Below are 24,167 nucleotides of genomic sequence, written 5' to 3'. Positions count from 1 at the left end.
CTTCCGAATGAGATAGTTGCAGCACGGTCCCTTCTGTCATTTCAGAGAAGGTGAGGGGGGGGGGGGGGGTGGGAGTTGGAGGGTTATTGGCAGAGAGCGGGAGGTTTAAGCTCGTGGAATTGTTCTATTGAACCGGTGCGGACTCGAAAGGCCGACATGGCCTGTTTCCACTCCGTGAATGGTTATATGAATTGCACTGTTCTCCCAAAAAGCAAATGGCATTGAGTCAAGATTTTTCTATTCCCCGAGGAAATGATAATGATAGAGGAAAACCTAGCGTATGCAATTCATCTAAATTTTCAACCAGCATTTGAAAAGGTGCTAACTCCAAAGATTTGCTACTTTTTGGATAAAATAGAATTAAGAAAAAACATGATCACTGGAATATTGATTTGATCATGGGACAAAAAACAAATGGGGAAAAAAGTAAACAGCTCAAAAAGCTTCTACTATCAAAATGGAAATATGACAAAGAGACCAAGAAATTCTAAAAGAAATGAAGGGATAAAGGGAGTAAAATTGAAAGAATATATCAGCATTGTATGCAGTTCAACATATAGAACTATTATTGAATGAAATAGGGAAAAACACACTAGTGGTTAAACAGAAAAGCAGAGCTTTGCAGATTCACTGCTTTAAAATAACACAAGGAATACATTCTTAAAATAGGTTTGTGTTTTAATAGTAAAAAGTCTGAGGGGATCATCTTAAACTTCTTCAAGCAGTACCGTTTCAAGTTTTATGTTGCCTATTAAAGAACATAAAACACTAAAAGAAGCATTCTGTAAATTCAATGTGACATTACCGGAGATGAGGGAATAAAGTTATTAAGAAAATGTTTTTTCATTGCACAGAAAGGTAAAGGCAATGCTTTAAAGATAGTGGAAGGTAAATGGGTAACCAATCTTTCTGCAAAACATTTTTTTTAATTGAGACCTTTTGACATTACTCCAAAGCAGTTATGTATGTGGAAAAGGATAAATACATTAATTTATAAACATAAGATGAAGTCAGTGATAACTGTTATTTTTGAGAGTATTGTATGAGCAAAACATTTTTCGAAAACAAGCTCTACTTCACTTTTCACCAAACCTCTTTTTATAATATTTGCTGAATCCAGTGACCTTTAGTCTACCTGTGAAGTAGATCATTACCTTTTATTTAGTGACCACATTTAAACAGTGTCAATATGATGTCTGGCATTTCTCATGATTGCAGATTTGATAATACAATTCAAATTTACTGTAGTGAAGTAATGTTCACATATTGACATGTGAGAAATACAAATAGAAAAAGGAACACTTTGGACTTTTATAACACTTGAATCCCTTACTGATTTCCTCCCGTTACTCATGTCCTAGCTGTGGATTTTTCTACATAAAATTAATGGCAAAGGGTTGAAGTTATAGATGTACTTGATGTAGCATTCGATGACTCATGTCAGTTTGTCCTACTTATGAGGCACTCCATCCACTGATGACTTAGAAAAATGAAAAGTCACAATTGAGAATGGTGGCTTCAAATATCAGCTAGCTATGAGAAACTGGGAATTGATGTGACAATACCCTTACAAAATGAGCTTTAAACACCATACAGCAGTGTAAATAAAGCAATATTACTTCTTCACAAAGTAAGTTCCCTCTAAAACATTCTTGTAATAACAATTTAACTTTCAGCAAATATGAATCTTTCACGTACTAATTTTAATGATCCAAATATTTGATCTTTGATTCTAAAACTGGTCTGGATCAGAGTGGCACTATTTTAGATAAATGTTTTCTGTAAGCTGAAAACGCAACAGCATTAACACAGATTACAGTGTTGTTTAAGGGGTGGGGAGGAATGCTACGATCTTTGTTAGAAACAAAATAACTTCAAACTTTTTTTGCATCAACAATGCCATTTTGAAAAAGAGCCATTTATGTATAACTTATGACACAGATTAAGCTTATTAAGTGCTTATTTCAAATACAACTTTATGAATGCTCACACAGATACAGTGAATTTGAGATTAATCCTTTCAGGAAAATGAAATAAAACCAAATCAGTAATATATTTGCTTAATTTTGATCATTTCTGTATGTAGTTATTAACTGTTTTATTTACATGTTTATCTGCTGGTACCTTAATCAACTATGAAACATATTGAAACCTCAAATGAGCTAAAAATTTAATTGGCTGTGCAGAATCATTGCAGCCAAACTTGATCCCTTCTCTTCCACTCTGATAGACTGGTTGAGTTGGGCACCAATTAAAAGTAGGTAAACCCTGGCCTATTTTTATCTCTCTCATACACAGGTTGTGAAGTTAAGAGAAGCTTTTCCTGCTCAGGTCAGAATCAGCAGAGACTAGAAAACCAAACCTTAAATAGTATCTATTTATTTAATATGACCATTCAGTGAGCTACTGTGAATTTTACTATAATGATCCCCTCCAGTACAGCCATCCACCTTCCAAATACTCTGCAACATTTCACAAATTACATGCACAGTGCCACTGGTATCTAATGCATATCTATGCAACTTTCCTCCGAAGCACGACAAATTAATCAACAGTGAGTTGGAGTTCAGAATTCCAAAGTAAAAAAAAAAATCCAAAACTATGTCAGACTGGCACATAAATTTTACATTATAAATCATCTTTAAAAATGCAACTGTAAAATTTAGAGAGCTAATTTCAAGTATTTACAAGTAAAATTATTTATATAATTTCAGCAATAAAGTTTGCAAAAACAGTCTAATTAATATACTGCAATATAGGGCATTTTGGTTATTACAATCCATATGAAAATTACAATTCAAGGTTCAGAGATCTAATGAATAAAAAGATACATTTTCATTTACCAAAAAGATTAATGTTCTTAACTCATTAATTACTATGCATTTTCCAACAGCTCCTATTTCCTGTCAGACACTAGATGGCGACTTTATTGCGGCTCTGCAAAATGATTTGAGGCTATGATGGACAAGCAAATGGCAGTGCATCCTGAGTAACAAAAAAAATCTCAATCATTCAATTCATATTCAGGTTAGCATCAAATGTTGCTGGTATAACCAAATGCAGTCAAAGTAAATTGTCCAAGAAATGCAGTGTTTAGTCATCTACTTTAATACACAGGTGCAAAGGATTAATAACCTTTAATGGGAACTAGTATAGCAGATATTAACAACTTTATTAATAACTAATATTAGTTCCTTTTTAATTTTGCTCCTGAATGGAAAAAATGTTTTTTTTTTCAGTCATACATGTTATACATTTTCAATAGCAGTTAAAATAATTTCCATTGAATCAAATATTTTTTCACATTGTTTTGTCACAAGCTCCAAAAGAAACGTGTTATTCCATAGTATTTTGAGATAAATGGTAGCAATGTGTTTTAAAACAAATACATTTCCATCTCCTTAATTGAAAAATGTTTTCCTAACATAGTGTCACAACACTAATGATCTGCAGTTATATACTGCTTTTACACCAAAGCATCAGCAATTTTTTTGTTTTAATGGGTACCCTCGTGTTCAAATGGCGATAAGCAATTGCTGATTGTTGACCATTTTTCTACTATAATGTAAAGAATTTTTCAATTGGAAATTACACATACAGTATAAAAGATTGCATTTCAAATGCCTTTTATCCCAAAAATGCTAGCATCAAAAAATAATTATTTTCCTGGACATCATATGCAGTTACGCAATTGACAGTGATTTCTGTGTTACTCTTGAGCACTAGAAAGAGGTGACTATAACAAAGCACATCACATACTAAACAGCAACTTCAATTCTGATGTGCAAAGAAAACAAAATAGCTTTCAGGAAAATTAGGTTTTCATTCACAACGCCATACAAACAAATGTCATTCAAGAAACTCAGACAGCTCAAACATCCCATGCATTCGACCTTATGAAAAATTGCATTTTCCAAACAAAGAACAATGCACCCAAGTTTTCGGAAAGCCTTCCATCACTCACAAAATAAATTGCTAGTTTATGCAAGTAACCAGCCTTTAAAGACCATGGCCAATCATTTCTCTTGGACCAAAAAGGATCAAAGGTCTTCACTCCCCTGTTCAAAGCATGCCCTTGTACTACTGGGTTTGTGACCTTTGTGCTTCATCAGCCTATCTACTTAGTTTATCTCCTTTATGCTTGCCCTTTACATTAGGTCAGTGTACCTTCCTGTGACTGAAAATGATGGATTTTGCCCAGTAGATACATCCCTATGTCCATCAAGCTTGAATTTAATATTGTTTTCTCAATTTGTCTGCTTGCTTTTTTTGATAGACACTGCATGCTCAATTTGCAACACCCTATCACAACAGTTTCTATATTTACGCAACAAAATTAAATATTGATCACTAATCATCAAAAATACAAACAAAATGAAATTTTACATTTGGAGTACGACATGCAACTCCAAATTCAGATACCATAATGAATGCAATAGGCAGTTACACGATAAACACTGAAAATAGTTACATTAAAATAAAAAGATAAGCTTCAAAATCTATAATATGGTCATATTCATGTGCATTCACTTTAGATATTTTGCTTTTTAAAAAAAAAACTTTTCTGAAAGTTTAATAATCTAAGAAACATTTAAAAGTCACAGCAGTGCAGCTCTGCCCTTTCATCACCACAAAATGCAAATAAGAAAAAATTCTTCCAAGAAGAAATCTTCCTAATTTCTGACACAGATTGAAATAAAAATGACTGCATGGCATTAGTATTGCAGACAGAACAATTTCCACTTGTTTGTCACAATACATTCCTTGTGCTTATTCTCACAAGTTCAGTTTAGAATGAACATTAATGCCCATATTTACAACATGTTGGTTTGAAGGTTTAAGAGGCTCTTGGAGGCCCATCCACACTGGTAATCATTTACTTGATTTAATATATGTATTGAATTAATAATTGTTATTGACATTTTCTTTGTTTCTTTTCTTAGTTTAGGATTAGTGGGTGGGGTGCAGTGGAAGGGATGAGGGGATTTTTTTGTATGTGTATATAATATTATATATATATATATATATACATATATATACACACACACATATACCACATGTATTGCATATATACTTTTATTCAATATGTACGTAAGGATGTGGTTTTTAAATTCTTAAATAAAATTTTTAAAAATGTTTATACGTGCATTTTCAAATAGTCAAAGCATTAAAAATAAATTGAATTCTGAATAGGCATGCAAAAATATGATTCTATTACCTACAAATTATACCAGCATCATATTCAGAGGGACTCTTGATATATTGACTATAATAATGAAAGTCTGATTAACATGTTTGTACCTACAATCGCTTTATCTTTTCTATATAAACATAGAACATTACAGCATAGTACAGCGGCCCACAATGCTCCCGTCTATTGTGTTGGGTCAATCATACCCCTATTTTGGACTTGACTACCCTCACAACCTCAACTGGTAAGAAATGTGCTCATTTCTAGTATTCAACAAGTTGCAGAATGAATCTTGTGTCAGAAATCTCCTTTCTTGCAATATATTGTCATGGCAAAGTGAGGAGGAAAAAGAGTTAAGACAACTAAAGTAAACAAGTGACTCAGAATAAGGCATTAAATACTCTGAAACTGACATTTAACAGATTAAAAATATAAAAGTGAACTATGGAAGGAATACAATTAAAATGATCAACAAAGGTGAAAAGAATTGAGAGAAGCACAGGTGAGGAGATGTGAAGACAAGAATGGAAAATAGATGAATGCAGAAGAGTCAAGGAAAGACAGCCAATCATCATGTGCCTTTTTTTTTAAATCGAGTCAGGAAGAAAGACACAAGTACAACTTGCTGAGGATAAGCCATCTTTTTTCCCTTAAAGGGCACAATTTCAAATTATTCCTTGCCTTGTGTTGATTTACAAGAATACCAAACATAAATTCATTACTATATACTTCAAACAAAGAAACAAAGCCTGCCTTGAGAAAGTAACAGATGAATCAAAATGTAAATTTATGCCAACCAGAAGGCATTGTATACAAACCAACGGGTAGGTTGACAATACTGCAAGGATTTAGTTGCACCTAAGGCTCATGCAGATTGTCAGTTGTTCTTCAGTCAACGTGGAAATGAGTGCCAGTGGTTTCGCTGTTTAGAGATAATATTGCTTACTTAGAAAAACCTAATTCGACCAACATTGAATGATTTAAAAGGGAGACATCAATTCAACAATTTTGCTAAATAAAGCTCTGGGGCACAATAGTGAAAGCAGTTTTCTTCAATAAAATATGCTTTTAGAATGGTGCTTCAGTGATTGCAAAACACTGGCATTATCTATCATTCCAAGTACAAAAATATTCATCGAGTTTAACAATGATCCACTCAGATTTTTCCATTCTTGGACTTCAATGCATTGTATCTCTAAATTAAAATTAAATTACATGCAATTCAATGTTTACAGCATCAATGTAGCTTCCTAAAGTTATGGTTGTTTTAAAAATCTTCCTTTCAATTCAAGAATAAACATTGCAAATTTCTCATTCATTACCCAGTCACAATTACATTCATTTTGATTACTATCCTTTTATTTGAAAGAAAATAGTCTGTTCAAGTGGGCAAGGTCAAATGACACATTTAAAAAGACATTAGCAATATCGCAATATTTTCCCAGCTTTATAAAATGCAGAAACTGACCTCATCGGGACTGGAGGCTTGGTATGTGCGGTTTTCATCGCTGAAATCCTGATCAGCTTCAGCATATTCTGTTTCTCCACGTGATTCATAGACAGGTGTAACGTTGTGGCAAAGTGCAATGGCTTTGACAGCCTCATGTATACGGCTGTGGACGGACTTACGAACTTTTGGAGCAGATAAAGAGGTCTTGCTCGATGGCATAGTGCACGTACTACTTCCTGTTGTGTGGCTGTACGAACTATTGCCCTTAAGAAGAAAAAGAAGTCAAGTTTTTCTATATTGTTTCCAGACAATGAAATTCTTTTGCAATGTAGGTGTGTGGTGGTCTATTTGGCACACTGATACCAAATCATCATTAATTGAGGGTCACTGCAGGGTGGGGTGTGGTGCAGAGGACAGAAAATGTGTGGGAACATTGCCACTCATGAGTTCTAAAATATCAACACATCATCTTCAGGTTTTACGTTCTTTACAAACAAGTTGTCAAATATGTCATGACAGAATTTGTACCACTGGTCTTTTCTCATATCAAACAGAAGAACAGCTACAATGTAAATACTTTTCACAAACTCAGCAATACTCTTCATTAAAGTCAGAAACAAAAAGCATATTGATAATCTTTGGGCAAATTTAGCCTTGTGTGCTAACAAAATATCCAGAAATAGATCAGATTGCTCACACATCATGACTTCATTTTGAATATTTGAATCCACATGCAATTTTATTCCTCACTTTTATCCAATTACCTCAACTCAGATAATCTGTTATCTGCTCCAGTGTGAGTAGAAACCTCCAGTACAATGCTAATAATTTTTACGTTCAATTTTCTATGATCTAAACATAGAGAACTATTTTCCATTTACCTGCCAAGTTCAAAAGCTTGGCAATAGTATGACTGAAGTGCCAAAACTTTGAGAATGTGATCATATCAGTAACAAACAGAATTTCAGAGAACGTGTACAACATTTATGAAATGAACATCTTGCCTTTTTCCAGAAAGTCATATCCAATTTTACTGCTTTGCTTTACCCATTCTATTTTAAATAGAGAAAAGCTTTCCTCTGATAAGACAATTAGGGATTAAACAGATATTTTCGTGTTTGAGTTGTAAAGGAATGATTGGTGACCAGGTCAGTATTCATGTTTTTAGAACAAGTAAATACAATTCCCACGAGTCTTTGAGCAAATTATAAAAATTAAATGAAAGATTTGGAGCTATTTTGGATCTTTGTGGATCAATCAATTTCCAGTTAATGCTCACTTTAATTTAAATTTGATGACATACAGTAGAATCATATACCAGCCCAGAGTTGAGCTGACAAAAACTTTGCAGATTTTGTAGAGAAAGGAAAATAAAAATTATCAGCCAAGACAGACCAACCTCACCAACTGGCACAGCAGGTTTAACAGCCTAAATACCACCTACCTCATTGAACAAGTATAATAATACCAGGAAATTGACAAAGAAATTTATTTTTAATAAGTAGCATTATAAGCAAATAAAAAATGACACTGAAAATTTTCACAAATTGCATGCATATATGTGCATACCTATTTAACAAAGACCTCATCTTTCTCGTTGACATGAGAGTGCACAACATGCAAAATAACATAAATGACACAACCTCTGTATCCTCTTTGTCACACTGGATTGTTGGAGTCATGCTGGGCCTTTTGCAAGCACCGACTCCGTACTGTCATGCATATAAGCTCCAATAAAATCCAGCTGCTTCTGACAGAATTTATCTCCTCCAGTGAAGCAGATCATTTTCCATTATTAACCTCCTACCCAGTGAAGGCCTTCAGGCCAGGATGTGAAATGACATCCATCTCTGATCCCACCATCTCGATCAACCACTTTTCTGTTAACTTTAAGTTGACCTTACCTCATTCCATTTTAACCAGTCTCTTGTTGCCTGGGTGTGCAAAATTACTGAACCGTGAACTTTTTGCCCATCAAATTACAGTGTTGCCGAATAAAAGGTTTAACTTTTTATTCATCCGACAGCCTCTTCAGCTTCAGGATAAGGCTGCATTTGTATTCTTCCAACACCAATACTGCTCCAACAGAAAATAAATTAAGCTGAGTTACTCAGCCTGCATTGTTATGTGTATTGATGCTGGGATAATTTAATTTCACTCAAATTCCATTAAAGATTATGCCCTGTGTCACAAAATGTTTCCAGTTGGGAAATATAATCAATTTACAATAGATTTATGTTCCATTATTGTAGACCTACTAGAGATCATATTTATATTAAAAATTGGTGAAATCGAAATTGCCAAACATTTCTAACTGACTGGCAATTATAATTAATTATATTACAGAGACAGTGTGCATTAGATGCTCTTTTCAAATATTTCTATCAACTTTAAAAATAAACCTATCCATAAAACAGTGGGCACATTATTAATCTATTCAATTAATTTCTGCTTCAAAGGAAGTAAAATTTCAACTAACAGGGAATTATTTTCATATTTTGCAATATGGAGATATTTCTGTATACATCTAACTCCAAATACTTCTTAAAACTTGACTTATGTAACTGCTTTCAAGATGACTGAAAGCTCATCAATTAACCATGATTGAAATAAATGGAATACAGGTTGTACCTCTTTAATCCAACAATGTTGGGACCTGGCTATTGCCCGATCACAGAAAATGCCAGAAAACAAAAATTGACCCTTAAGGGAACACTTATTAGCACTAGCATAATCTTCTGCACCTCTTGGTCTCTTAGATGACATCCCGAAGGGCTAAAAATACAGCTGAATACAAGAAATTAATGGGACTGAATCAACAAATCGGTTGCAGTGTAAAACAGATTTTGGCGCATTAGCATGGCTAACAGTGCCGCCCTGGTGGCAGACCCACAAACTAATGGTGGCAGTTTCAAAAACGTGCCAGACCACGGGAGTTGCTGGACCACAGAGCGCTGAATTAGGGAGGTACAACCTGTATCAGCACCATCCTAACACATTTATCTTCTCCTACTATTTTTCATCATTCATAACTCTGGGTCTCTTCAACTAGATTCGCCATTATGGCAGGGGCATTCTAAGCTTGAGAAGACCTTTAACTCCCTTTAGATTATATTATTTTTGAACGGGTCCCCACTTCTCACCTCTTGCCCTAATATCTATTTAGGTGGCTGAGTGCTAAATTTTGTTTCAGTACTCACTTGCGAAATGCATTAGGATTTTTTATCCATATGAGAGTTGCTACACATATACACAAATTATTGCAGATACTTCAATATATGTTACAAATATCACTGGGATCCTATGTTGGGTTCCATACTGTATGATTCCAAACAAAAACTAATCCTTTAGGAAAACTGAACATAATCAAAACAAGTCAATATAATTTTATAAAGGATAGATCATGTCTGACAAATTTACTCAAATTATTTGAAGATGCTACAGGGAAAGTTAACAGAAGGGAATCTATAGATATAGTGTATTTAGATTGACAAAAGGTTTTAGACGAGGTGTTTCAGAAAAGATGGTGCACAAATTAAGAACTCAAAGTATAAAAGGAAATGTGTTAGCATGGATTCAAAACTGGCTGTCACATAAAAAACACAGCACTGGAACAAATGGCTTCTTTTCAGCTTGGAGGGATGTAACTAGTGGACTAACCCAGGAATTAGTTCTTGATCCTCAATTATTTATTATTAATAATTATTTTGAGGAGGGAACAAAATCCAAGGTTTCTGAATTTGCTGATATGAAAATAGGTGGAAGGGCACATTATAATGAGGATATTCTGATTGTGCAGGGGATGTAAATATATTGAGTGACAGAGCAAAAAGCTGGCAAATGGAGTTGAAGTGAGGATGTCTGAGATAATACACCAGTTAAAAATAAGCTAAATTCATGATGAATAGGACAGGATTGAGAGGTCTGGTGACCTGCCCTTGCTCCTACTGTGTTCTTATTCTTGGCAGTTTCACCTATCTACTAAGGTGATCCTGCACCTCATCTGAAAGGACTTTACTGAATCTTTATGGAGAACAAAACAAGCAGTTTATTGCAAATGGATTTAGTAATTTCTCCTGACATACTGACAATTGCATTTCTGTCCTCCAAAACCTGGGTTTATTGTGATGCACAGCCACCGAAGTACTTTTTTGATACAGTCACTGTTCAAAATACTGATGCTTTTTGTTTGGCATAATCAACATCAGTGAGACAAATGATACACTGGTTAACCCTTTTGTTTATCTATAAATTTAAACCCAAATAAAAATTACATTGCTTTCACTTTGAAGATGACATCGTGACTGCTACAATAGATATTGTGCTATTATGCAAGTGAGAAGACATTTTAATGCAGTGGAAACCACTTCTCCTGTAAATTTGATGTTAGGTTCCTAAAGTAATGCTCATCATTCATGTGATTAGGATCATGGTAAGTTGCACCAAACCACGATTTATACTGCAAGCATGAAACAATGTTTTAGATTCTACTCTGGACAGAATATAAAAATCCCTTTTCCAACATAATGTAATTGCTGTATCCTGAGTTCCATTTAAGAGATAAACCAAACAGAGAGGCTGTTTCCTTCGTTTCCATCAGAAAACAAAAAAAAAAACAAAAAATTGAGATTGCACAACTTTGGGCTTAATTTTCAAGATGATGTTGAATATTTTCCAAGTACTAAGGCATATTTTTCAAGTGTATTCTTCATTCACAGGATGAGGATGCTAAAATCATGAAGGCCATGGATTGTAAAATATTTGGACTAGCATCCAATGACTGGACCAAGAGTCAATCACATTGGTAGGTCTGGAGTCACATGCAGGCCTGAAGGGGATTTATATTTTCAGATGATTCACTACTAAAAATACTGATGGATTTTCATTCCATGTTTATTCAGTACTTGCCAGGAAGTAATTTAGGCTCTTATCTGTGAACCAATGATCCAGGCTGATGTATACGCAGACAACACTATGTTGTTGCACCCACCTTAAAATAAAAACATCTTCAGACAGTTCACAGAGATGCTAAATGGTGATATCTCAGAAATGGCTATCAATTTATTCTTCGCAAGTTTTCTGGAATAAACTACAAAATTTGTTAGATCTCTATATAGAAACATTCCATTGCTTTGTCATCTATGGTCAGTCTAAGTGCAAACACTACTAGTCATAAAGTTAGAATCAAAATTTATTGTCACGAACATGTCACAAAATTTGTGGTTTTGCAGCAGTGTTATGGTGTAAACATTTTTGATGGCATATAAGACCTCCCATTTCAGCAGGGAATATTAAGAATTTTTTTAGTGTATTTATGGGTAAGCATGTAATGTTATTGAAATATGTAGCTGCAGTAAAGCACAAAAATAACTTGGACAAAACATGAAACTAGGACAGGAAAAATAGGAAAAATCTTTTTAATAATAACAGTGCTGTAATTTACAAGAGAAAACAAAAGCAGCTTAGCTGCAGCAGAAATAATTTTATAGAAGCAAACTGCCACTGTCAGTCCCTGCATGGTCCCGCTGCCCTCCTCCCTCCCAGCGGCCCACTGTCGGTCTCCGTGCTGGCCCCACTGCCAAGCTCTCTCCCAGGGGTGGGTCTGGGCAGTGGGATGAGTGTGGCAGGCTCAATGGGGGGGGGGGGGGGGGTCCTACAGCTCCCCAGGAAGGTGGGGAGTTGGTGGTGGCTACAGTACATTTAAGCAAAAGCCTTATTTTCTTATCATCTCATTTAAGTTTTATTTTAAAATGTACTCAGTAGGAGAGAACAGAAAAAATCACTTGATTACTTCAAAGGGAAGGAGGAACATTAATTTTGAGCAGAGTCCATGGGGGACTATAGCCAAAAAAAAAAGTAGAGAATGGATGGCCTAGCGAATATAGAAGGCATCATACATTGCTTGAAGAGAAAGAGGGGATTCATCCAGTATTGTCTACAACTATGATCACTCAACAATGTTGGTCCCCATCTTTCTCTTAGGAATGATCTTAACTGGAGAGAACAATAGAAGGTCTTCCATTGAGCTATTCTGTATTTATGTTTTAGATGTTCGAAGGACACAAGAGTTCCTTCTGTGTTACAGTCTTTAATATATCCCAATTCTTTAATTACACCATAAATTCATTATTCTATTGCCTATAACACATTTTTACACAGTGGTGCTTTTATTGATATCCATACTTTTTTCCATATACATTCATTAATTTCTGGCCACGTTCTGATCACATGTATTAGTATGGGATTATCTGCCTTTTTTTTAGTGATTTGATATTCCATTTATAGATAAAATCCTTTGCTTCCCCCTCCCCCTGAGGACATTCCCATTTGAATCCAAGAAAGGGGAGGGCAGTTGAGGGGCTGTCTTCCACAAAGAAGGCTGCAAGAAATCTAGCCTGTGCAACCAGGTAGTTTTTTTTTTAAATCCTTAAGTCTAAGACCGCCCAGCCCATAGTCCCATGTCAGTTTTTCCAATTCAATTCTTGTTATTCCACAGGAACGGTCTAATATATTATTTAATAATTTTTTTAAAAGTTAGGTCACGGAATAGGCAGCAGTTGAAAAAGATATTGTAGTATTGGCATCACTTTTATTTTGACGCAATTAACTCTTCCCACTAAAGTAATCAGTAAATCTCTCCAATTCTGCAGGTCTTTTCCTATCTTCCTCAAAGAGGAACATAATTTAGTTTTTACAGATTCTATAAATTATTGTCAGTTGCTATTCCAAGTTACTTTATTCCATCTGTCTTCCAGTTAAATTTACTTCCTTTTTGATATCTTTCACATTCTAAATATGTCAATGGCATTATCTTGCTTTTGTCCATTTTTTTATAACCAGATACTCTTCCATATATTTCTAATGTTGTTTGCAATTTTTCCAAAGTTTTAACTGGGTCTGATAGGTACAATAGCATGTCATTGGCAAATAGACTAATTTTGTGTTGTTCTTGTCCAACTTTGAAGCCCTTTATATTTGGATTCCTTCATATCATCTCTGCTAGTGGTTCAAATGCTAGCATAAAAAGTTCTGGGGACAGGGGTCTACTCATTCTACTCAAGGGAAACACCACTGACATCTGGCTATTGATTATAATTTTAACTTGTGGTTTATGATATAATTTTTTTTTAATCCAGTTTATAAATATTCTGCCAATGCCAAATTTTTCCAGTGTTTTAAATAGATAGGACAATTCCAAAAGGTCGAATGCTTTATCTGTATCCAGAGTAACTGTAAAACTTGGATTCCATTCAAATTTTGCTGTATGTAATATATTGAATAATATTCCTAAACTATTTGAGGAATGTCTTCCTTTAACAAATCTTAGTTTTTGTAGATATTGTCCCAATCTAATAGCCAACACTTTTGCTTGTATCTTATAATCATCAGTTAACAGCGAAATTGATCAAGATGACAAAGTTTTTAATGATCCCTGTTTTTTTGGTAGTACTGTAATAATAGCATTTGAGAATGATTCTGAGATGGTCTGTGTCTCTAACGCTTGGTCCAGAACATCCATTAATAGGGGCATTAGTAATTCTTTGAATTGTCTGTAAAACTCGGGTGGGAATCTATCCTCCCCCAGTGATTTATTAGCTTGAAGGGTACCCAGGGCTCTTTCAATTTCTTCTCTCGGAAAGGGAGTGTCTAGTTCCATCTTTTCTCTCTTTTCTAGTTTTGGAAGTTCAACATTCGACAGAAATTCTTCCATTTCATTCTCATCTTCTAGTAATTCTGATTTGTATAATTTTGTGTAATATTGTCTAAAGATATCATTGATGTCCTTTTGTTTCTATGTTAGAGTATCTGTTTTTATAGCATTTAATATTCTTGATGACTCTTCTGTTTTAACTTGCCACGGTAAGACTTTATGTGCCCATTTGCCTAACTCATAGTTTTGATTAGTTTTTAATAAAGCTTTTTCTGTTCTAATATGTTTGTAATGTATTGTATCTTAGCTTTTATTCTCCAGTAGTCTATATTCTTCTTGTAGTCCTATTCTTTGATATTTTTTCTAATTCTGTAATATCTTTCTCCAAACTGTTTACTTCTGCCATATATTCTCTCAAGATTTTTTGTATAGTATACAATTTGTCCTCTCAAGTATAATTTGACCGTGTCCCATATCAAAAAACCTATTATTAGTAGATTGATGATCTGTTTTCCAAACTATTTCTCTGTCTCTTAATAAATTCGCAGAAGTCTGTTCTTTTGAGTAACGTGGCATTGAGACCCCATCCGTATACATTTTCTTGTTTGTCCATTATTACACGTTAGTGGTGAGTGGTTTGATAAAAGTGTCACCAGGTATTCACTTTTTTTTTAAAACTGGGCAGGCATCAAAAATAAATTAATTCTTGTATGTGAATCGTGCACCCTTGAGTAAAAGGAATAGTCTCTCACTGTGAGATTTAATTGCCTCCATATATTGATAAGATTTAGATCCTTCATATATGAAATAGTGTTTTTTGCTGCTTTCACTTTCATTACTGTTCTTGCAGATTTATCTAATATTGGGTCAAAGCAAAAATTAAAATCTTCTCCAACCAATATATTTTGTTTTCCCTCTGCTGTTTTAAGAAGGTATTTTTCATAAAGGCTTCATTGTCATAATTTGGGGCATAGATATTCATAACTGTCCATGCTTCTCCATAAATTTTACAATGTGCCTTCCGGCCTAGTCAATTGGTGTGGCTTTTATTAATGTTGGTGTATTTTTATTAATTAGAATTGCTACTCCTCTTGCATTTGAACCAAAAGAAGACGATATTATTTGTCCTACCCATCCTCTTTTCAATTTATCATGTTCCAATTTAGTAAGATACGTTTCCTGTAGAAGGCATCTTGTAGCGGCAGCTACGATGAAGAAGACTCACAACCACCACGTTGGAGGTTCTCAACGACTATTTATTTTAAAACTCATGCGCGCCCCTTTAAGGGCAGCGTGAGCTCTTCCCCCCACGTGGGTGGTGACATCATCACGCCTGCCTGAGGCGCACGCTGGGCTAAAGCCACGAGGTAAGGCGGTCCCCCAACGGTGCCATCTTCTCGCGGTTTCCCTGCCACGTGGCGGTACAAGCGGGGCCGGTTCGCCACGACTATGTGCGCTGCCACACAAACCCCCCACCCCCCCCCAGAACTGGCTTACGCATCCCACGGTTTGGGCGGACAGCCTCGGTGTTTAGGCTGGGCCCCGTTTGAATCAGTTGAGTGATGTCCAGGTGTGCCGCCTTGAGGTGGTCCACCGTAAACAGTTCGCTTTTACTCCCAATGTCCAACGTGAAGGTCTTGCCGGATTGCTGCAAGACTCTGTAGGGGCCTTCATAAGGGTGCTGCAAGGGCGCTGTGTGCAAGCCACGCCGGACAAAGACGTATTCAGCCGCATCTAGCTCTTTGGGCAGTTGGGATGGTCGGTTACTGTAGTGTGTAGGAGGAGGGGGAGCCAGCGATGCGAGTTTGATGCTGAGATCTGCCAACAGAGTTGGGTTGTTGGTCGTGGAGTCTGTGTCCGGGCCGAAAATCTCATCGGGCAGTGACAGTGGTGCGCCATAAACCAACTCTGTGGATGATACCTGCAGATCCTCCTTCGGAGCCGTCCTGATGCCGAGCAGGACTTAGGGCCATGAGGACTGACTTCAGGTGACGGTGAAATCGCTCCACCAGGCCATTTGCTTGCGGGTGATACGCCGTCGTGTGGTGGAGCTTGTCTCCCAGCAGGCTCGCCAACTGTGTCCAGAGGGCGGGTGTGAATTGGGCACGTCTGTCGCTGGTGATATGCGCTGGGACTCTGAACTTGGCGATCCAGTGAGCAAGCAAGTTCCTGGTGCACGTTTTGGCGGATGTGTCCTTGATGGGGATGGCTTCCAGCCATCTCATGGTTCAGTCGACCACAGTCAGCAAGCAGTGCGCCTCTCTGAACACCGGCAGGGGGCCCACGTGTATATGCTAGAACCTTTTGGCTGCCGGGTTGAACTGTTGAATCAGGGCCTTAGTGTGCTGGTGGACCTTGGAGGTCTGGCACTGCGTGCAGCTCCTCGCCATTTGCATTACCTCCTTCCTGAGCCCATGCCACACAAACCGCTCTGCCATCATCCACACTGATGTCTTGACCGAGGGGTGTGCTAGATCGTGAACCATGCTGAAGGCCTGCGACCTCCACTATGGCGGGACTACCGGGACGTACCACAAGTGTCTGATGGCCAGGTACAGGGCCAGGAGCTCCCTGTTGAAGGTGCTGTACTTGAGTACTGGGATCAGAGATGCCTGCCTAAGAGGGCCAGAGGGTGCCACTGGCCATTGATCCACTGCTCCAGCACGCCCCCAACAGCCGTGGCCAAGGCATCTACCAAGAGCGCGGTTTGGGCCTCTGCGCGGGTGGGCCAATACCATGGCACTCGCCAGTGTCCTTTGTTGCTGCGAAGGCACCCTCCGCCTCTTCCAACCAAACCAGGACCTTGTCCTTCGCGGCGACCATTGAGAGTAATGGCCGCATGATGTGGGCCGCCCCAGGGATGAACCAATGGTAAAAGTTCACCATGCTGACAAACTCTTGCAGGCCCTTGAGGGTGGTGGGTTTTGGGAATTGACGCACGGCAGTGACCTTCTCTGGTGCCGGAGCGGCTCAGGTCGCCGAGATAGTGTGTCCCAGGAATTGCAGTGTCTACTTGCCGAATTGGCACTTGGCCACGTTGACCGTGAGGCTAAACTCTGCCAAACGGGCAAACAGGGTGTGGAGATGGGCCTTGTGCTCATCATAGTCCTGGCTGGCAATGAGAATGTCATCGAGATAATAAAAACACAAAATCCAAGTCCCTGCCAACTGCGTCCATCAGGCCCTGGAACGTCTGGGAGGGATTTTTTAGTTCTAAAAGCATCCGCAAAAATTTAAACAGCCGAACGGGGTGATGATCACGGTTTTACCGATGTCATCAGGGTCGAACGGGATCTGATAGTAGCCCCATACCAGTTGACTTTTGAGAAGACCTGGGCGCCGTGCAAGTTTGCCGTGAAGTCTTGAATATGTAGGATGGGATATCTGTCCGGCGTAGTCGCATCGTTCAGGCGCCGATAATCCCTGCAGGGTCGCCAGCTCCCCGGAAGTCTTGGGGATCATGAGGAGAGAGGAGGCCCAGGGACTATCAGATCTGTGGACGATTCCCATCTCCTGCAGGCAGGAGAACTCTTCCTTGGCCAGCTGTAGCTTCTTGGGAGGTAGTTACCTGGCCTTGGTGTGCACCGGGAGGCCCTGAATGGAGATGTGGCGGTAGACCCCGTACTGGAACATTGTGGTGGTGAACTGCGGCTGCAGGATGGTGGGAAATTCATCAAGTATGCTGGAATACTCGACCCTGGGAGCGGTGATGGCAGCTATCTCTGGCTTACAGGCTGCTGTGGCATAGAGGCGGACAGATGAAAAGTACGAGCATCGACTAGTCGTTTGCCCTTAACATCCACCAGCAGGCCATGCGCTCTGAGGAAATTGGACCCCAACAGTGCAGTGCCCACTGAGGCCAGGACAAACCTCTAGTGGAACTTGTCCTTTCCGATCTGGGCCCTGCAAGTGCCCAAGTTCTTGATGGCGGATCCATTGGCTGCCCGCAGGGTAGGGCCCCGTGCTTGGATGCGGGTCTCAAGGGCAGTCGGGGGTAAGATGCTCAGCTCCGCTCTGATGTCCACTAGGAAACATCAACCAGTGGACTTGTTTGTCATGTGCAGGAGGTTGTTTGCATGGCCAGCAGCCATAAACGGCGGCTGGCCGAGTCATTTCCCTGAAAAGTACAGGGCTGCCTGCACCTACGGGCTTGAGCCCCACAGAGTTGGGGGTAGAAGCACCAGGTGGGGTGTGTTCTTCCAGCTTGTGCTTGGGGGGGGGCCCTGCGGCCGACTCGGTCCTAGGCGTGTGACCTGGATGAGGGCGGCTTCGTTCTCCCGCTTGGTTCGCCAGAGGGTGTCTATGCAGGCCGCAATTCACTGTGGGTCAGAGAATTCCTCGTCCACCAGCAGAAGCTGTATGTCTTCGGGCATCTGCTCAAGAAAAATCTGGTGGAACAAAGAGCAGGGATTGTGATCCTCCGCCAGCGCCAGCATCTCGTACATCAGGGCTGACGGGGTTCCGTCTCCTAGCCTGTCCAGATGCAGGAGTCTGGAGGCGCGCTGTTGTGGGGAGAGACCGAAAGTGCTGAGGAGGAAGTTCTTGAGGGCAGGGTATTTACCATCAGCTGGCAGGTTGTGGATGAGGTCATCCACCCTGGCCGCGGTCTCCTCGTCGAGTACACTCACAACGTGGTAAAACATCATGGCATCAGAAGAAATGTTTCTGTGGCGAAACTGCGCTTCCACCTGCCTGAACCACGTACGTGGGCGATGGGTTCAGAAGGAGGGTAGTTTCACCACGACAGAATTGATCTCTGTGGGATCCATGCTGGGAGGCCAGACAAAAGCCTGGACTTGTCGGGGTCACCAATGTAGCAGCAGCTATGATGAAGAAGACTCACAATCACCACGTTGGTGGTTCTCAACGACCATTTATTTAACGTGGTTCTCAACGACCGTTTATTTCAGGGCAGCGTAAGCTCCTCCCCCGCACAGGTGGTGACGTCATCACGTCTGCCTGAGGCACGCCTGGGCTAAAGCCACGAGGCAAGGAGGTCCCCAACAGCGCCATCTTCAAGTGGCTGCCCCGCAACTGTACAAGCGGGGCCAGTTCGCTACGTGTATGTGCGCTGCCACAATCTAGTTTTAATTTCTTTAAGTATGCCAAGACTATTTTCCTTTTCACCGCCCCGTTAAACCCATTAAGATTAGTAAACTTTTGTGCTTCATCCATATCATTTTTCAAACAAATATTGTATAACAAAAAAATCTTTGACTTTTTTTAAACATATTTTAGCATTTCCCTTTTAAGAAACCTACACATTTCCCCTTTAAAACACACACACATTCCTAGCCCTGATGATGACATAAGCAGTAAAACCCAGAAGCCTGCGAAAAAGGCCCACAGAATTTTAGGAAGAACCTGCCCTTTAGTGCCATTTTAAAAATCCACTTCTCTCCCAGCACCATTTTCCTCCTTATATCGGAGTCCCCACCCTGCCAATTTCCTTTCTCTCCAGAGTACTCCATGTACATTATAGTGATTTTTTTTCTTTTAGCAGTAAAAATACGATGGTTCAATACTACAAGATTTTTTAAAAGGATAATTTTTTTCTGTTAGTCCTGTTTTAAAACTGTCTTTTCAATCCTCTTATCTGGCAGCTTTAATCTTTTCACAGCTTTCGGAAAAAAAAATCTTTCATTTCTTCATTCTTCTTGAAAATTTTTCAATTAACTTCTGAGACATCGACCCTCAGCATCACTGGATAAGTCATTGAGTATTTTAAGTTTTTGGATCACAGTTGTCTCTTTATCTCATCAAATTCTTTTTCTTTGTTTGACCAAGGCAGGGCTAAAGTCTTGGAAAAACATTACTTTTTCGGTATCCACCATTAATGGGCTATTGTTTATTTTAAATATTCGTATGCTGCTCCCAAGATCGCATCCTGCTCCTGGTAACAAAAGTCTTACCAGGACTGGTCGTGGTCATTGATCGCTGGTTATTCTGGGTCTGAGGTTCCGGTGTACTCTTTCAATTTGCAGCCTTGCATTTAGCTTATTTTGCCCCAGCATTTGTGGGATCCATGTTTCAAAAAAGGTCACCAAGTCTTTCCCCTCAATTCCTTCACTCAATCCAATAATTCTTATATTATCATGTCTGCTGAAATTTTCCATTTGGTCGATCTTGTCCATCATTCTGTCTGTTTGCTTTTACTTCCAGAGCCTTTAGCCTGTCTTTTGTTTTGTCCACCTCAGCATCCACTTGTGTCATTCATTCCGTTAAATCTTCCGTTTCTTTAATTTCCGATATGCATCTTATTGCTGATTCAACATTCATAAAGCAAGTGCATAAAGTTTCCACCTTGTTCAGGATATTGGTTATATCGTGGACTGATCCTTGCCCCGCCCCAGCTCTGCCAGTTTCAGCTGGTCCCAAGGCCCTCTGTGCCACTCCTCATCAGGCTTTCGCTCAATGTTCCTGGCTGAGCTGCTGTTTCTTCAGTTTTGACTTTTGTTTGCCTTGGTCGTTTAGTACTATTTTATCTAAATTCTCACTTTTGAACTTTCAAACAGTCATTTTAATACTTTTCCTGGAGAGGTCCTTAAGACTGCTCAGATTCTCTGCATGGTCATGCCCACACTTGTATAATTTATTCATACTATATTGAATACAGTAACAACTGGCAGTCTTATTTACCAATTGGCATAGGAATCCAAAAGTCTTGAGAAAAAAGTTTGACTTTAACAGCAGTAGTAAATTATAAATCATCAATCACATCTATATCTTTTTTCTTTGTATTGACAATTAAAAAATAATTGGCACAGCATTTTATTTACTGAATACACCAATTTCTCCTGTCTTTTTTTGGGCTTCATTATATGCTTAGAAAAACCTTTTTTCAACACCATGTTTCCTTTAAAACTACCAAGAGATGGCAAATTAAAGAAAAGGAAAATTGTGATTGAATAGAAAAGTCATTCATGTATGCTGTCCTGTAGTTTGACAGCAGACTGTGACTTTTGGTCAGAAAACCTATTTGACAGCTAAGGTGACAAGATTATTCTTCATTCTAGTCAGATTAAACATTTTATTTCATGCAAATTGGAAAGGTTTTAACATAGTTATTTGCATTAGCAGGACACAAGAAAATAGGAGCAGTTAGTTGGTGGCCTCAACAGTGCTAGATCCCCAAAGTTCTCAATTTCATGACCTTTCAAAAATATTCATCTTCATTTGAAATACTTGCACTTATTCCGCCTCCTCAGTTTTAAATCATGGTCCCATACCTTGAATTGTGATGTGTATGCATGTTATCCAATATCTATGTCAATAAGCTCATTATCTCCCAGTGGCAAAAACTTCATACCTCCTAAGGATCTTGCATGTTTTAATAAGACCACCCCTCCCCCTATTCTTCTAAGCTCCAAAGAATACAGACCCAACTTAAGAAGCCTCTATTAATACAAGAATTTCTCATCACATCTGGTGAATCTTCGATGGACTACTTCCAATGTTACCATATATTTTCTGAGGTAAGTAGGCCAAAATTGTGTGTGAGACTTTTGCAATAAAGGCTAATATGCCATTTGTCTTCCAAACTACTAACTATCTTTTTGTGATTCATGCTCAAGAGCACTATATCCCGCAGTATTCCATCCATCTGCAGTCTTCCCAATAATTTTGTCCTGATTCGTCTTATTTAAGCAAGATCTCACAATGTACCACATTAATCTCCATTTTCCAAACATTCACCCACTCTTTCAATCTAACCACATCCCAATGCACAATCAGAATATGCTGATCACAAAACATTTTAACCCTTCTTGTGTTATCGATAAACTTGAATAACTTATATTCTGCCCCTTCTTCCAGGTCATTAAGATAAATGGTAAATAGTAAATGAAGGTGAAGAACAGATCCTGGGCGTATTGCACTAGTTACATCCTTCCAACCTGAAAAAGACCCATTTATTCCAAATCTCGATTTTATGTATGATAACCAATTTTCAATCCATGCTTAAACATTTTCTATCAGTATTATTGGAAATAATGATCAAAATTAAGTGTCTGACAGGTTTGTTTCAAAATAGCTGATGTACATTTAATTTCCAACTGCAGTTATTGCAGTTCACTTATGCTATTTAATCTAGCTTGTATAATTACAAGGCTTTAGAATATCATAAATACACAAACTGTGAAATCAGGTTCTTGATACATTTATTGACTATTTTCAATCTGAGAAGATGACATTAAACTATTTACTAGATTCTACTTAGTTGAGGCTTTTCAGCGAATTCTCCTGTAGGCTGAAAGCTAATTATAAGACTTGGAGCTTCTGCCAGTAAAAGCTCCAAGCTGTGGTTGTACCTGCAGAATACAGGCTGTTTAATGGCCTTGTTCTGCCTTTTATGTTTGTTTCCCCCCTCTATCAAAATCAACCTCTCCTTTTCCAGAGACTGAAATGAAGCACTAAATCCACCATTACTGTACTACATTACACTGGCTGCCCTGTATCCATCACTGCATCCATTACAGCACTAGTCATGTATCCATCACTGTACCCATTACTGTGACAGCCCTGTATCCACCACTGTACCCATTACTGTGACAGTCCTGTATCCACCATTGTACCCATTACTGTGACAGCCCTGTATCCACCACTGTACCCATTACTGTGACACTGTTACAGTAGCAGCCCTAAATGCACCAGCACTATATCCTGGTGTTAGTGATAGCATTGTGTTCACAATTATACATGTCCCAGAAAAGCACTGTATGTTTTACAGTGACGGCCTTCCATTGACCTGTTTCCCAGTGTAAGTGACAGCTCTGTATCCATCAGTACTGTACCATGATACTACTTGACAGTGAAACATCTACCAGTGTTGTACCCCAATGTAGGGTTGGAGGCTGACCTACACCTGGTTTCAAAGCTGACTGTGATCTTTGAACTGAAAACTAGACACAATTATACAAGATCAGAGAAGGTCCATACATTGGGTAGCTCTAAATACTCAGCTGCATCACAAGATGGGTTTCAAAGTGGTAACAGAGAATGGGAGGAGTGTGGGTGCCAGGCTCAACTTGGGCCTTTAACCGTGGCCTCCACTGTACATTTGCTGATCCTCAAGCAATTCTTCCTGACAACATCATGGGCTTCAATTTAAGGATCTGGGGTGCCCCAAACATGGCTTTTCCTTGGATTATAAAGAAAAGAAGCATAACATGAAATGGCAATGCCAACATCTTTCAGTTACTCCATTATTACCAACCCTGTGTAGTGAGTGCCTAAGAGGATAGAAGCAAACCTTGCAGGACCTCTGGCCAGTAAGTTGAAGTACTTGTAGAATATAGAAAATGTAAGAAAATACTAAAGGAGGAAATCAGGAAGCCAAAAAGGAGACATGAAGTTATGTTGGAAGATAATGTGAAGGTAAATCCGAAGGGTTTCTACAAGTATATTAAGAGTAAAAAGGTAGTAAGGACAAAATTGATCACCTAGAGCAATAGTTTTCAAACTGCCCCCCTAAACTCACATTTCACCTTAAGTAATCCCTATGCCATAAGTGCTCTGTGATTAGTAAAGGATTGCTTAAGGTGAAATGTGAGTGGAAATAAAAAAATTGAAAACTGCTGTATTAATCACACCTAACTAACTTGTTATGTGCATAGTTACATAACTCCAAGAAATGGGCCAATGGCAATTTTTCTCAAGCAAAATATTTCAGTAACAATTGGGTCTAAAGCAGTGGTTCTCAACCTTCCCTTCCCACTCACATACCACCTTAAGCAATCCCTTACTAATCACAGAGCGCCGATGGCATAGGGATTGCCTAAGATGGAATGTGAAGTTAGGGGGGCAGTTTGAAAACCACTGCATCACGAAATGGGGGAGATCTTTAACAAGTTTTTTTTTGCATCATTATTTACTCA

At 38.7% G+C, this 24,167-nt stretch overlaps 1 protein-coding gene and 1 long non-coding RNA gene across 4 annotated transcripts in view; one reads left to right on the top strand and one right to left on the bottom strand.

Moving 5' to 3' along the window:
• atp9b (ATPase phospholipid transporting 9B) overlaps positions 1–24,167 on the bottom strand; it is a 346,140-nt gene that overhangs the window by 52,191 nt on the left and 269,782 nt on the right. For all 3 annotated transcript variants that reach the window (XR_011352129.1, XM_069920813.1, XM_069920814.1), the window contains one exon: positions 6,660–6,905. Coding sequence is in view for 2 of the 3 variants with exons in the window: in XM_069920813.1 (XP_069776914.1) it covers positions 6,660–6,905 (246 nt within the window). In the remaining variant the exon portion in view is untranslated. The remainder of the gene's footprint in view (positions 1–6,659; positions 6,906–24,167) is intronic.
• Positions 1,503–11,659, top strand: LOC138755223 (uncharacterized). The gene is made up of 4 exons (XR_011352130.1): positions 1,503–1,630; positions 2,894–3,027; positions 5,336–5,435; positions 11,360–11,659. It is a non-coding gene; the product is annotated as an uncharacterized lncRNA (long non-coding RNA).

Source organism: Narcine bancroftii, chromosome 2, assembly GCF_036971445.1.
Source record: "Narcine bancroftii isolate sNarBan1 chromosome 2, sNarBan1.hap1, whole genome shotgun sequence".
NCBI classification, from domain to species: domain Eukaryota; kingdom Metazoa; phylum Chordata; class Chondrichthyes; order Torpediniformes; family Narcinidae; genus Narcine; species Narcine bancroftii.
The sequence above is the reverse complement of the archived record's forward strand: the minus strand, read 5'-3'. Positions and strand labels throughout refer to the sequence as shown.